General features: G+C 40.8%; 1 protein-coding gene across 1 annotated transcript in view; it reads left to right on the forward strand.

Annotated features, from left to right (window-relative positions):
* LOC132654156 (ATP-binding cassette sub-family F member 2-like) overlaps positions 1 to 16379 on the forward strand; it is a 99922-nt gene that overhangs the window by 83423 nt on the left and 120 nt on the right. The window contains 2 exon segments of the mRNA XM_060383406.1: positions 9232 to 9429; positions 16232 to 16365. Coding sequence (XP_060239389.1) covers positions 9232 to 9429; positions 16232 to 16365 — 332 coding nt within the window.

Consider the following 16379-nt stretch of genomic DNA (forward strand, 5'->3'; position numbering starts at 1 on the left):
ATTGTACAGGAATAGAGGAGGGTTCCCCTTTCTCCACATCCTCTCTAGCATGTGTTGCCACTTGAGTTTTTGATCTTAGCCATTCTGATGGATGTAAGATAGATTCTCAGGGTAGTTTTGGATTGCATTTCCCTGATGACTAAGGACATTGAACATTTTTTTTAAGTGTTTCTCTGTGATTTGATATTCCTCTATTGAGAATTCTGTTTAGGCTGTACCCCATTTTTTATTGTTAAATGTCTTATTTATTTATTTACTTACTTACTTAAATTTATTAATTACATTTTATTCACTTTGTATCCAACCATAAGCCCCTCCCTCATCCCCTCCCATTCCCACCTTCCCTCCTCCTTCTTCATGCATGCCCCTCCCCAAGTCCACTGATAGGGGAGGTCCCCCCTCCTTCCTTCTGATCTTAGTCTATCAAATCTCATCAAGAGTGGGCTTCATTGTCATCTTCTGTGGCCTGGTAAGGCTGCTCCCCCCTCAGGGGGAGGTGATCAAAGAGCAGGCCAATCAGATTATGTCAGAGGCAGTTTGTGTTCCCATTACTATGGAACCCACTTGGACACTGAACTGCCATGGCTACATCTGTGCAGGAGTTCTAGGTGATCTCCGTGCATGGTACTTGGTTGGAGTATGAGTCTCTGGGAAGTTCCCTGTGTTCAAATTTTCTAGTTCTGTTGCTCTCCTTGTGGGGTTCCTGTCCTCTCCAAATCTTACTATTTCCCACTTCTTTCATAAGATTCCATGCACTCTACCCAACAGTTAGCTATAAGTCTCAGCATCTGCTTTGATAGTCTGCAGGACAGAGCCTTTCAGAGGCCCTCTGTGGCAGGCTCCTAACTTGTTTCCTGTTTCTTCTTCTTCTGATGTCCTTCCTCTTTGCCTTTCAGGACGGGGATTGAACATTTTAGTCAGAGTCCTCTCTCTTGATTAGTTTCTTTAGATGTACAGATTTTAGTAGGTTTATTCTATATTATATGTTTATATGAGTAAGTATATGCCATGTGTGTTTTTCTGCTTCTGGGAAAGCTCACTCAGTATGATCCTTTCCAGGTCCCACCATTTACCTGCAAATTTCATGATTTCCTTGTTTTTCATTGCTGAGTAATAGTCCATTGTGTAGATGTACCACAATTTCTGCATCCATTCTTCAGTTGAGGGCCATCTGGGCTGTTTCCAGCTTCTGGCTATTATAAATAAACTTGCTACAAACATGGTTGAGCAAATGTTCTTATTGTGTACTTGAGCCTCTTTTGGCTTTATGCCTAGGAGAGGTATGACTGGATCGTGAGGAAGGGTTATTCCTAGTTGTCTGAGAATGTGCCAGATTGATTACCAGAGTGGTTGTACAAGTTTACATTCCCACCAGCAGTGGAAGAGGGTTCCCCTTTCTTCACAACCTCTCCAGCATGTGCTGTCACTAGAGTTTTTCATCTTGGACATTCTCATGGGTGTAAGGTGAAATCTCAGGGTCATTTTGATTTGCATTTCCCTAATGGCTAGTGAGGTTGAGCATTTCTTTAAGTGTTTCTCTGCCATTCAATATTCCTCTATTGAGAATTCTCTGTTTAGCTCTGTTCCCCATTTTTTAATTGGATTACTTGGTTTGCTGCTTTTCAGCTTCTTTAGTTCTTTATATATACTGAATATTAGCCCTTTGTCAGATAAACGGTTGGTGAAGATTCGTTCCCAATCTGTAGGCAACCGTTTTGTTTTGATGATGGTGTCCTTTGCTTTACAGAAGCTTTTCAGTTTCATGAGGTCCCATTTATTGATTGTTGCTCTTAGAGCCTGTGCTGTTGGTGTTCTGTTCAGGAAGTTTTCTCCTGTACCAATGAGTTCTAGGGTTTCCCCCACTGTTTCTTTTAACCTAGTTAATGTGTCTGGTTTTATGTTGAGGTCTTTGATCCATTTGGACTTTAGTTTTGTGCAGGGTGAAAGGATGGATCTATTTACATTTTTCTACGTGTAGATATTCGGTTAGACCAGCACCATTTGTTGAAGATGCTATCTTTTTTCCATTGTATGGTTTTGGCATCTTTGTCAAAGATCAGGTGTCCATAAGTTTGTGGGTTTATTTCTGGGTCTTTTGTTCGGTTCCATTGATCCACCATTCTGTTTCTATGCCAGTAACATGCAGTTTTTATTACTGTTGCTCTATAGTACAGCTTAAGATCAGGGATGGAGATACCTCCAGAAGATCTTTATTGTAGAGGAGTGTTTTAACAATGCTAGGTTTCTTGTTATTCCATATGAAGTTGAGAATTTTTCTTTCAAGGTCTGTAAAGAATTGTGTTGGTAATTTGATGGGCATTGCATTGAATCTGTAGATTGCTTTTGGTAAGATGGCCATTTTTACTATGTTAATCTTGCCAAGCCATGAGCATGGGAGATCTTTCCATCTTCTCATATCTTCTTCTAATTCTTTATTCAGAGACATGAGATTTTTTTCATACAAGTCTTTGACTTGCTTGGTTAGGGTTACTCCAAGGTACTTTATGTCATTTCTGGCTATTGTGAAGGGTGTTGTTTCCCTAATTTCTTTCTCAGCCCTTTTGTCTTTTGTATACAGGAGGGCTACTGATTTTTTTTTTTTTAGTTAATTTTATATCTGGCCACTTTGCTGAAGGTGTTCATCAGATGTAGGAGTTCCCTGGTAGAATTTTTGGGGCCACTCATGTATACTATCATATAATCTGCAAATAGTGATAATTTGACTTCTTCCTTTCCAATTTGTATCCCTTTGATATCCTTCAACTGTCTTGTTGCTCTAGCAAGGAATTCCAGAACTATGTTGAAGAGATATAGAGAGAGTGGGAAGCCTTGATTTGTCCCTGATTTCAAATGGATTGCTTTAAGTTTCTCTCCGTTCAGTTTGATGTTGGCTATAGGCTTGCGTATATCACCTTTACTATGTTTAGATATGTGCCTTGTATCCCTGATCTCTCCAATACTTTAAATATGAATGGATGGTGGATTTTGTCAAATGCTTTTTCAGCATCTAAGGAGATTATCATGTGGGGTTTTTTTTCTTTCAGTTTGTTAATATGGTGGATCACATTGCTCGATTTCCGTATATTGAAGTATCCCTTCATACCTAGGATGAAGCCTACTTGGTCATAGTGGATGATATCTTTGATGTGTTCGTGTATTCGGTTTGCAAGTATTTTGTTGAGTATTTTTGCATCAATGTTCGTAAGGGAGCTTGGCCTGAAATTCTCTTTCTTTGTTGGGTCTTTGTGAGGTTTAGGTACCAAGGTGACTGTGTCTTCATAGAATCAGTTTTGCAGTGTTCCTTCTGTTTCTGTTTTGTGGAATAGTTTAAAGAAAACTGGAGTTAGCTCTTCTTTGAAGGTCTGGTAGAATTCTGCACTGAAAGCATCTGGTCCTGGGCTATTTTTGATGGGAGACTATCATTGACTGCTTCTATTTCCTTAGGGGATATAGGACTATTTAATTGATGTACCTGGTTTTGATTCAGCTTTGGTAAGTGGAATCTATTAAGAAAATTGTCCATTTCATTTAGATTTTCAAATTGTCTGGCATATAGACTTGAAGTAAGTCCTAATGATTGTTTGGATTTCCACAGTGTCTGTAGTTATGTCCACCTTTTCATTTCTGATTTTGTTGATTTGGATGGTGTCTCTCTGCCTTTTAATTAGCTTGGCTAAGGGTTTCTCAATCTTGTTGATTTTCTCAAAGAACCAGCTCTTGGTTTCATGGATTCTTTAAATTGTTTTATTTGTTTCTAATTGATTGATTTCATCCCTGACTCTGATTATTTCCAGCCATTTACTCCTTTTTGGTATGTCTGCTTCCTCTTTTTCTAGGGATTTTGGGTGTGCCATTAAGTTGCTTGAATGCGCTGTCTCGAATTTCTTATTGAAGGCACTTAGTGCTATGAATTTTCCTCTTAGCACTGCTTTCATTGTGTCCCACAAGTTTGGGTATATTGTGCCTTCATTTTCATTGAATTCTAGGAAGACTTTAATTTCTTTCTTTGTTTCTTCCCTGACGCAACTGTCATTTAGTAGTAAGTTATTCAGTTTCCATGTGTGGTAATGCTTTTTGCTATTTCTGTTGTGGTTGAGGTCCAGCTTTATTCCATGGTGATCAGATAGGATACAAGTGATTATTTCAATCTTCTTGTATCTGTTGACGCTCGCTTTGTGACCAACCATATGGTCTATTTTGTAGAAGGTTCCATGAGGTGCTGAGAAGAAGGTAAATTCTTTTGTGTTTGGGTGTAAGGTTCTGTAAATGTCTGCTAGGTCCATTTATTTCATGACCTCTGTTAGAGACATTGTTTCTTTGTTTAATTTCTGTTTTGTTGACCCGTTCTTTGTTGATAGTGGGGTGTTGAAGTCTCCCACTATTAATATGTGGGGATCTATGTGTGTTTTCAATTTTATCAATGTTTCTTTTAAAAATGTGAGTGCCCTTGCATTTGGGGCATAGATGTTCAGGATGCAAAATTTTCCTGGTGGAATTTTCTCTTGATGAGTATGAAGTGTCCTTCCCCATCTCTTCTGAGTAATTTTGATTGAAAGTCTATTTTATCAGATATTAGAATGGCTACGCCTGCGTGCTTCTTGGGTCCATTTGCTTGGAAAGCCGTCTTCCATCCCTTTACCCTCAGGTAATGTCTATCTTTGTGACATAAGTGTGTTTCTTGTATGCAACAGATTGCCTGGTTTTGTTTATGCATCCATTCTGTTAGTCTGTGTCTTTTTATTGGAGAATTGAGTCCATTGATGTTGAGAGAGATTAATGACCAATGGCTGTTAGATCCTTTGATTTTGATGTTGGGTGCAGTCATAAGGTTGTGTGCTTGGTTGTTTTTTTTTTTTTGTTTTGTTTTGTTTTGTTTTTGTTTTTACTGTAGTGAGGGTAATTATTTCCTGTGTTTTCTTGAAAGTAGCTAGTTTTCTTGGGTTGTATTTTTCCTTCTAGTGTCTTCTGTGATGCTGGATTTGTGTGTAGGTATTGTTGAAATTTGTTTTTGTCATTGAATATCTTGTTTTCTACATCTATGAGGACTGAGAGTTTTGCTGGGTATAGTACACTGGGGTGACATCTATGTTCTCTTAGGACCTGCATGATATCCATCCATGCCCTTCTGGCTTTCATAGTTTCTGTTGAAAAGTCAGGTGTGATTCTGATGGGTTTGTCATTATATGTTACTTGGCCTTTTTCCCTTGCAGCTTTTAGGTTTTGTTTTGTTTTGTTTTGTTTTGTTTTTCTGTATACTTACTGTTTTGATTATTATGTGGCGGGAGGTTTTTCTTTTCTTTTCTGCTAACTTATTGGGTGTTCTGTAGGCCTCTTGTATTCTTATTGGCCTCTACTTTAAGTTGGGTAAATTTTCTTCAATGATTTTGTTGAAAATATTTTCTGAGCCTTGGAGCAGGTAATCTTCTTTTTCCTCTATTCCTATTATTCTTAGGTTTTGTCTTTTTACGTTGTCTTGAATTTCTTGGATGGAATTTCTGTGTCAGGAATTTTTTAGATTTAACATTTTCTTTGACAGATACATCTATTTCTTACATTGGATCTTCCACACCTGAGATTCTTTCTTCCATCTCTTGTAGTCTATTGCTTATGCTAACCTCTGTGGTTCCTGTTTTCTTCCCTAAGTTCTTTCTCTCCACAACTTCCTCTATCTGTGTTTTCTTTAATTTTTCCAATACTCTTTTCAGATCTTGAGTTTTATTGATTTCCTTCACCTCTCTGACTGTATTTTCCTGTTTTTCCTTCAATTCCTTCAGTTGTTTGTTTGAACATTCCTGTGTTTCTTTTATTTTTTTCAGTGATTTAAGTATACCCTTTCTAAAGGCCACAAACTGTTTGGCTGCAACTTCCTGTATGTCTTCATGGATAGCCATAATCTGTTTCCTTTATCTTCTTCTATTTCTTTATGGATGGCCATAATCTGTTTGAGTTTATCTTCCTCTAGGTCTTTACACATTTTATTTGTTTCCTCTGTTATCCTCTTCATGAACATAGATGTTAGGTCATCTTCTTGAATTTCAATTATGCTGGGGTGTCCAGGACTACTTGCCTCTGGAAAACTGGGTTCTGGAGATGCCATATTGCTCGGTCTTTTGTTGGTTGAGCTTTTACGCTGGCCTCTACACATTGGGCTATCTTAGGTGTTGGGTGTTAGTTTCTGGTGGTTCCTGGAATCCTGTTGTGGAGAGAATCCCCTTGGCAGGAAGATGATTTTTTTCTGAAGGAAGCCTCCTCAGCTTTTTGGGTATGGTCACTGTATGGCCGGTATTTTTACAGAGTTGCCACAGCTCACCTCAGGCCTACAGACCTGAGTAGTAACTGTGGTCCTTGTTAGTTGAGAGGGCTCTCCTCTCACCTAGAGAAGTCCTGGAGACAGCTGCCCTGCTTCTGGGTTTCTTGCTGTAAATTTAGTGAGCTGCTGCTGTAACCTGGGTGTCCCATGGTTTGGTCAGTTTTGTTAGGGATAACTGGTTGCCACTTGGAGCAGTATCTGGGGGTTGATCTTGGGGATCCCAGCGTTCTGTAGGTCTAAGGTTAGGGCTATGTGCCCCAGTACCCAAGCAGTAATCTGTGGCAGGTGAGTACCACTCTCCTGGTAGCAGCAGGCTAGCTGGTGCACAGGAGGTCCCTGGGTTGGGCCTGTCTGCAGGACCTTTTCCAGGGATATACTGGGTGGCCTAAGTCTGTTCCCATTTTCTTCCTTCCCTGTGGGGGATATCTCCCAACAGGGACTCCAAGTCTCTGGTGCCCTGGGGAGCACAGTTCTGTCTGTGACAAATAGTTGGCTCACAGCAGGTTTCTGGGCTGGTGGTGTGTGTACCATTTGGTCTGTGGGACCTTTTCCAGGGATATACTGGATGACCTAATTGGGTCCCCGTTTGCTTTCTTCCCTGTGAGGTTTTCTCCCGACAGGGACTCCCAGTCTCTGGTGCTCTGGGGCACACATCTCTGTCTGTGAGGGAGAGCTGGGTGCACAGCAGTCTCTGTGCTCACTGCTGGAGCCCAGTTCAGTGATGGCGGCTCATACTGGCTGGTCTGCGAGACCTTTTCCAGGGAAAGACTGGGTGACCCAAGGCCAATCTTGTTTTCTTCTTTCCCTGTGGGTTTTTCTCCCGACTGGGACTCCCATTCTCTGGTGTTTTTGTGCCCACCCTTCAGCCTGGGAAGGTGATCAGGACACGCAGGCATGTGGCTCTGGTCTGGGGACCTAGTGCCTGCACGACCCGGGATCTCTTCCGGGTTCTGGCTGGGTGACCTGAGAGTGGACCCGATTGATTCTCACACCGTGGGGGTTTCCTATCACCTGGAAAACACGATTGCTGGTGTTTTAGGGCCCAGAATTCAGCCTCTTGGTTGCTGTATGGAAAATGTTGTCCTGCTCCTCAGATGCAGTGTTCTCCTGGCACTGCCATCTTGACCCACCTACATTAAAAATCTTTACTGTTACTTTTGTCATATTGATACAAATGTATTCATGATGTGCCTACTGTAATTTAAGGAATTAAAATATTTTTATTGTGTTTGAAAGGAAATATCCTTTCTTTTATCAACACCATCTACTAGAGGACACCTCATGTTACTTTGAGATTCTTACCAATATTTCCTCCTAATGTCATTTATCCTAATTCAGTTTCAGAAATTACACACTAATGTTCTTGGCTCATTGTCTGTGAACTACACAGTAAAATATGTCCTCTGAGACGACATCCATGAGGAGGCGCTGAAATACTAGACATTTTAAATACGGCGGACACATGGTAGTTTCCCCTCCTGCTGTCTAAAGAGCCAGGATCCAAAACCCAAGAACTTGAGAAGTACAACGTCTGTGTCCATCAGTATTTCTGGTTTTCTAATCAGAGAATCCAGGGTGTCAGCCAAGCCTCATCCTGTCCTGCTCTGGGCTTGGTTTCAGGTTTTCTCAGTCTATATCTTTTCATGAACCCAACAGAACAGACAAGTATGAGCACTGTCTTCCTTGCTCCTAACATCATGGAGAGTCAGAGCTGTGCATCAGAGCGTTGGTCTTAGCCAGGGTTTCCTCACTGAGCTGGAAAGGCAAGTGGAGTCTGCCTCAGGGGTGGGTCTCCCACGCTTACAGATACGTATAAAAATTACTCTCCTGCTAATATGGGGTGCATGTAAAAATATTGGACATCATCTTAGCTGCAAGTCTGGACCCTGAGAGGTACCCACACTGGCTTCAGTGTTCCAAAGCAGCCCAGATGTTCTCCAGGCATTTGCCATGGTGTTCCTGCAGTTCCTGCACTTCATGGCCTCTCTGGACACAGCACTGACATCTGCTTGGTGGTGGCTTTCTACCCTGATGCATCTGCATCTTTCCGAGTCTTTCTAGTTTTCCAGAAAGAATTGTGCAGCAAACAGCACACTGTTCAGTTCTGGCTAATCTCAATTCTACTTGCAGGAGGAAGAGACAGTTTCCCTTACAATCTTCACTGTCTGTTACACATTAACTCACAGAGGGGAAGAGAGTGATGATATGGTAAAGGTGAACTGTGAAATGGTGGAAATCACACTATTTTATGAATGGAAGGGTGAACAGACACCACTCAGTCCCGACATGAACCCTGTGTTTTAAACATTCCCTCAACCCCAGGAGATGGGCAGTCTGACTTCATGTTGAGGAGGAGGCCATAAGTGCCCACCCTGCAGGGCATCTGCAGAGGAGTTTCCTCCTCCATTCCACTATCCACTTCCCTCCAGACCACAGGTTGAGGTCACTGTCCTGCTGACTTGTCAGTTGTTGAGGCCCATTGGGGGATGTCAGGTGCTACAGGACTCTCCATCTCTGATTGCAGTTACTACAGGATGACACGGTTTCTGTAGTCCTACCTTATTTTGACCTCTACAGGGCAGGGACAGCTACCTCTGACATCTTTTAGGGGACGGCCCTATGGCTGGCTATAACGAAGGGAGCCTCAGGTTTCTCTTGGTCATTTCTGCTTTCATGAGTATTCTGTGTCCCTTGTGTGTTCAAACATAAATCTTCACACCACATGCTAGGTTGCCTTCTTTTCCTGAGTATCTTTTATTCATCCATTAGCAGTCCCCTTATAACATACGTAACTACTACACCTAATCTGACCTCTCCTGGTTTTACATACATCACTCACTCTTGCTGTCTTGCACCCATGCGTTACTCTGTCTGGCAAACATTTCATACACTATTAGTTCTCAGAGATGTCATCTTTGTAGGTCTCATGACCATCTCCAGTGCGTACATGGTGACTTTCCTATACAGACATAAGAAACAGTCAAAGTTTAGCCACAGCACCAACCATTCCCTTAAATCATCCCCAGAACACAGAGCCATACAGTCCATCCTGTGCCTCATGAGCTTCTTTGTGGTGATGTACACCTTGGACAGCGTCATCGCCTACTTCTTAAATATAAGTAATGATTCTTAATATTATTTTACAGTGATTCTTACAGGTCATAGATATATCACAGCCAGTCCTTTTTTGGTCCTCAGCACTGAAAAATATGTAATTCACATTTTAAAATGTTATGGGAGGACAGTAGACATATGACTGTTCAAGGATGGATAAGTTCTTTTAAGATGAGCTGGTGCACTGGCATCAGAACTATGTACTGTGCTTATGTGAGCTTCAAGTTAAAGAAAAAAAGACAGTTATTCTTTCTGCTGCCCTTAAACCTATTTATTATGATATATTTGGAAGCCAGACATAGAAAAAAGAGCCACATGGCAGGTTCCTACATGTTTTATACTCTTATTGTTTTTTACTGTGTGTGTTGAAGAGATACGTGGATAGTGGCTCTCACTTCTCATGCCTGGATTACCCATAATACTTAAAAATATCTGACAGCTTGTGATAGGCCTCAATCATTCAATTTCCTCAACTCTCTCTGTTTTGCCAAATTAGGTATGTAAGCATTTATTATTATATTCACCATATAACCAGAAAACACACAAATACACAGAGAAAGAGACAGACAGACAGACAGACAGAGTAGAGTCTATGTATACAAAGCAGTCTGATGTTGGATAAATAGAGTTTAGCCTCTCTACACTGGACTGTTACTTGGCTTTAAAAGACAAGGGGCTTCTGTACATGGTCCCACACAGATACGCATGCAGCCACTGTGCTGACAGCCATGAGAGTCTAGGCAGAATGAATTCTGTGTGGACTACTTGGAGCAGAAAGAGCTTGGAAACTTTCAGGAGTAGAAACAAAAGCAGAGTCTCATCCTCAGCTAAGGAGGGAAGGCCATGGGTGTCTTGCTGGGTGGAGGCAGATAGTAAAAATGCCAAACCTATGCTTAAGATGGGAAATGCTTGTGTGTGCTGTGCTTTATGATAATAAAAAATATGCTTACTGAGCAAGTGTCTTTATTGAATACTTGAGCATATTTTGGATATATGCCTATTTTGGATATAGCTTGATCTTGAGGTAGCACTATTCCTAAATGTCTGAGAAAGGGCAAGATTGATTTCCAAAGTAGCTGTACAAGTTTACACTGATGGTGGAAAACCAGCAATGGAGGAGGGTTCCCCTTTCTCCACAACCTCTCCAGCATGTGTTGTCACTTGAGTTTTTTTTATCTTAGCCATTCTGATGACTGTAAGATGGAATCTCAGGGTCGTTTTAATTTGCATTTCCCTGATGGCTAAGGATGTTAAGCATTTCTTTAAGTGTTTCTCTACAACTTGATATTCCTCTACTGAGAATTCTGTTTAGGCTGTACCTCATTTTTCATGTTCATAGCAGCTTTGTTCATGATAGATAGAATCTGGAAACAACCCAGATGTCCCTCAACAGAGGAATGGATAAAAAGTATGGTACATTTACACAATGAAATACTACTCAGCAATCAAAAAAAAAAAAAAAGGATATCATGAAATTTGCAGACAAATGGTAGGAACCTGAAAAGATCATCCTGAGTGAGGTATCCCAGAAGTACAAAACATACATGGTATATACACACTTATAACTGGATATTAGACATGCAATATAGGAAAAACATACTAAAATCTGTACACCAAAAGAAGCTAAGCAATAAAGAGGACCCTGAGTAAGATGCTCAATCTCCATTCCCAAAGGCAAATGGGCTAGACATTGGAAGAGGGAGAAAAAAGGGAACAGGATAGAAGCCTACCATAGATGGTCTCTGAAAGAACCTACCAACTAGTGTATTGAAGCAGATGCTAAGACTCATAGCCAAACTTGGGGCAGAGTGCAGGGAATCTTATGAACGAACAGGGATATAAAAGATATGGAGGGGACAGGAGCACCACAAGGAGAGCAACAGAATCAAATAACCAGGGCCCAGGGGTCTTTTCTGAGACTGATACTCCAACCAAAGACCATTCATGGAGATAACCTAGAACCTCTGCATAGATGTAGCAGATGGCAGCTTGGTGTCCAAGTGGATTCCCTAATAAGGGGAACAGGGGCAGTTCATTGACATGAACTCAGTGGCTGGATCTTTGATCACCTTCCCCTGAGTTGGGGGCAGTCTTACCAGGCCACAGAGGTATACATTGCAGCCAGTCCTGATGAAACCTGATAGACTAGACTCAGATGGAAAGGGAGGGAGACCTCCCCTATCAGTGGACTGGGGGAGGAACATGAAAAGAAAGGAGAGAAGAAGGGTGGGATAGGGAGGGGCCGAGGGAGGAGGCTACAATTGGGATAAAAAGTGAATAAATTGTAAAAAATAAAATAATTAAATATATAAAAGTATAAAAAATGTGTTCAGTTACCTTAACCCTGCAGTGAAGTATATTCTTTTTTTTATTTTATTTTTTTCTTATCAGTTACATTTTATTAACTCTGTATCCCAGCCGTGTCCCCATCCCTCATTCCCTCCCAGTCCCTCCCTCCCTCCCTCATCTCCACTGTGCCCCTTTCCAAGTCCACTGATGGGGGGGACCTCCTCCCCATTCATCCGATCCTGTTTTATCAGGTATCTTCAGGACTGGCTGCAAAGCCCTCCTCTGTGGCCTAACAGGACTGCTCCTCCCTTCGGGGGTGGGGAGACCAAAGAGCCAGTCATTGAGTTCCTGTTAGAAATAGTCCTTGTTCCCCTCACTTTGGGAAACCAATTGGTTACTGAGCTACCACAGGCTACATCTAAGCGGAGGTTCTAGGTTATATCCATACATGGTCCTTGGTTGAATGTCAGTCTCAGAAAAGACCCTGTGCCCAGATATATTTGGTGCTTGTGGAGCTCCTATCCTTTCCCCATCAGACTAACTCCCCTTCTTTCTTATGATTCCCTGTACTCTGCCAAAGGTTTGGTCATGAGTCTTTGCTTTGAAAACACTGCTAGTTAGAGTCTTTCAGATGCGCTCAGTAGACTCCTGTCATACGTTCAATGCACATCCCATCTGTCTTTCTAAACGAGGATTGATCATCTTACCCCATGTCCGCTCAATTGATTATCTTTTTTAGGTGTATAGATTTCATTATGTTTATCATATCTTATAGGTCTATATAAGTGAGTATATACCGTGTTTGTCTTTCTCCTTCTGGGATATTTCACTCAGAATGATCTTTTCTAGATCCCACCATTTGCCTGCAAATTTCATGATTTCCTCCTTTTTGATTGCTGAGTAGTATTCCATTGTGTAAAAATACCACAATTTCTGTACCCATTCCTCCATTGATGGACATCTGGGTTGTTTCCAGATTCTGGCTATTACAAATAAAGCTGCTATAAACATGGTTGAGCAAGTATCCCTTTTTTGTACTTGAGCAAACTTTGGGTATATACCTAGCAGTGGTATAGCTGGGTCTTGAGGAAGCACTATTCCTAATTGTCTTAGAAAGCGCCAGATAGATTTCCAGAGTGGTTGTACAAGTTTACATTCCCACCAGCAGTGGAGGAGGGTTCCCCTTTCTCCACAACCTCTCCAGCATGTATTGTCACTTGAGTTTTTCATCTTGGCCATTCTGATGGGTGTAAGGTGATATCTCAGGGTCGTTTTGATTTGCATTTTCCTGATGGCTAATGAGGATGAGCATTTCTTTAAGTGTTTCTCTACCATTCGATATTCCTCTGTCGAGAATTCTCTGTTTAGCTCTGTTCCCCATTTTTTAAGTGGATTACTTGGTTTGCTGCTTTTCAGCTTCTTTAGTTCTTTGTATATACTAGATATTAGTCCTCTGTCAGATAAAGGGTTAGTGAAGATTCTTTCCCAATCTGTAGGCAGTCGTTTTGTTTTGATGATGGTGTCCTTTGCTTTACAGAATGAAGTATATTCTTCATGAAATAAAAAATAAAAAATAAAAAGACTCTTGCAGTGTCAAAATGCAATTTTTCAAGTTTTAGAACATAACAAATTTTCTCCAAACACTGAGCATTTTTTCGTGGTCTTTGTCTTAGTCTCAGCTCCTCAGAGCAAGCAGAGAAGTTCTTCCTAGATCCAGGAGGGACCACGGCCTGTGCGCAGCCTTTGAGAGATTTTCAGGCCTCTATCCTTGGCTACAGTGAAGTAAGGCTAACCTGGGATATACAATAACCTGTCTCAAAGCAACAACCTTTAATTGAAAAAGCTCTCAGACTCCCCTTTATAACCAGTGATGTGAGTTTCTGGATCAGGTTTCTTTAGGAATTAACCTCTAAAACTCAGGATAAATCAGACATAAGAGGAATCCAGCTGTGACAGCAGTCAATGCTATGGAAGCAATACACTTGTCATATGTGTTTACTTACAAAACCAAATACAATATAAAGTTCTGTACAGTTCTATCTTACGAACTTGATAGAAATAGGCACCATACGCTATTTCAGAAGATCAGCTCAATAATATGGGACAAATTGAATAGCACTTCATTTTCCAGATCTAATGACAACCATAATTATACTTTGATTTTATTATTTTTAATTTGGGATTTTTAAAGAAATAACTTTAAAACTGGGTTATGAACTGGGTATAGTGGTGCATGCTTTTAATCCCAATACTTCATAGGCAATGGCAGCCTCATCTCGTTGAGTTCAAGACCAGCCTGGTCTATATAGTGAGTTCCAGGACAGCCCAGGAACAGAGTGAGAGCTCATCTTGACAGACAAACAAAAAATAAAAATTAAACAGAAAAAGTAGAGTGATGGAAATAGACAACCTGGAAACTATTAAGCTATGTAGACTTTCTACACTTTGCGCCAACTGTTAACAAAATGAAAATTTACATATTCTGACATAAAGGGATGTTTGTAGCTATTAAGATGTCAGGCATACAGGAGGAAATGAAAGAAATGATACAACTGATACATGTAGAAATTTTGAGAAGAGAGAGAGAGAGAGAGAGATGGATATATATCTATGGTCCTAGCATTTAAGGGGCTGAAGTACAAGGTTCACAAATTCAAGGTTAGTCTTAGATACACAGTAAAATCTAATCCAGTATCCAACTACTATGTCTCAAAAGAGAGAAGACATAGACAAACCCCAAAAATAATAAGATATAGAAGCAGCAAATAGGCACATGAAAAGAATCTGTAGAACAAGGTGAATAACATTAGAGCCACAGTGAGATGCTTGTCAGTCAACAGAATTGTATCAGTCACTGAGTGTCAGAGGGAAGGACAAACCCAGAACCTTCTGAGAAAAGTGTGGCAGATCTTACTCTATCACACACTCACCATCTCAACCAGCAACAACACTCCTGGTTTTACATGAATCACATGATAACATATGTCCACACAGGCCTTCAGTCTGGTGTTTCTTGCAGCCTTCTTCACAGTCACTGTAAACTGTGTCATACCCCAACAAAGGAATGGTTGGACAGATGAGTTCAACACAAAGACTTCCCCTGCAACACGAGAGAAGACTTGCTGAGCAGCGAAGCCTGTGAACTACAGCAATGACAGGCCTGACAACACATGCCTACTGGGGTAATGGAGGCATCAGCGTCATGGGACTAACAATCACTTTTTGATTAGATCTAAGATCCACTCCACAACTTCAAAATGATACCTGGCACCATTATCAGGAACAAGATCCTGAGGCCACATAAATAAGAGGCTTTAGGGGAGATCCTACTCTTACTTTTCTAAAAAGGCATAGTATTAAATAGATTCTTAAAGACTTCTCACACTGTTCATGGGTTAGCACATCTCTCAACTCTCATCATTCTTTTTGTCACTAAAAAGAGGTTAACACACAGACACACAACTGGTAAAGGTATAGAGAATAAGAGAGTGCTTAATGCTCAGCCCTAAGTGGGGTATCTAGTTCACACCCCTTCTTGCTAAAGTTTAGGGAACATTGTAAAAGTGGGTGTAGAAAGACTTTGAGGGCCAGAAGCAGCAAATGAATACAACTTTTCTGGGCATGGCTGGACAGTTGCATAATTAAACACACAGCGGTTGTGATAGCATAGACAACACCTGTGAGAACTCAAGACAGATAAATTCCTAGCCTGGTTAGGAAGGTGGCATGACTTTCCACCTCTGATTAAGGAGATATTGATTACTGGTAGCTGCTAGGAAAGTGGGAATCAGGTGGTTTTGTAAGAGTATGGTGCCTGATAGGTAAATCCTGCTCTACTGAAAGGCTATACATTCAAGAGTGTAGTCACCACAAATTATACTTGCTGGGCTGAAAAGGAAAACAAAGAGCACAAAGTTGGGGGTAGAGTGGGAGCTGTGAATAGATCTAAGAGAAGTTGGAGAGGTATTGAATATGATTAAAACAAATTGTATGAAATTCTTAAAGAACCAATAAAATGTGAGAAAAAGTAATAAAATGGAAAAGTAAAAGCAATAGATTTTTAAAAATCAAGCTATACTGCCAAACTGAGGAGAGAAGGGAAAATATTACAAAACCTACTGTTTCACACTCCAAATCAGTATAGAAACATTATTTTAGATATGTTTACAGACAAAAATAGAGAAGGAAGAGAGGGTGAGGATGAAAGGAGGGTGAAGGTAGGAGGAATGCAAAAAAGGCAGGTTTAAGGGAGGAAGAAAAAGAAAATTAGTGGTCAAGGATCACAGTGAGTGTTCTGGTTTTAAAACTAAATGTCTGGAACCTATTCTCACTCAGAGTCTACAACAAGATAAACACAGTTGAGTGGATTGAAAGAGTTATTAACTTTACACAGGGTCTGTTACCCAAATGAACACATGTCATAAGATCTCAAGACAATGGACACTAAGAGACAGTCAGTCCTCTTTCTTCTTGAGTTGCATGTTCTGATGGATCTTAGCACTTACTCTTTTTGTTCAGAAGAAAATGGAAATCAAGTCTCTCATGTTCCTCCCACACCCACGACCAACACACTGCTGCTGGACCATGGATTTGATGCCAAGCTTTGTCACACTTCCTGGAAAAATGTCATCCTGGTCCTGGTTTATTTGAAGGCACTGTCCCCATC

This window comes from Meriones unguiculatus, chromosome 5 (genome assembly GCF_030254825.1).
Source record: "Meriones unguiculatus strain TT.TT164.6M chromosome 5, Bangor_MerUng_6.1, whole genome shotgun sequence".
NCBI lineage: Eukaryota > Metazoa > Chordata > Mammalia > Rodentia > Muridae > Meriones > Meriones unguiculatus.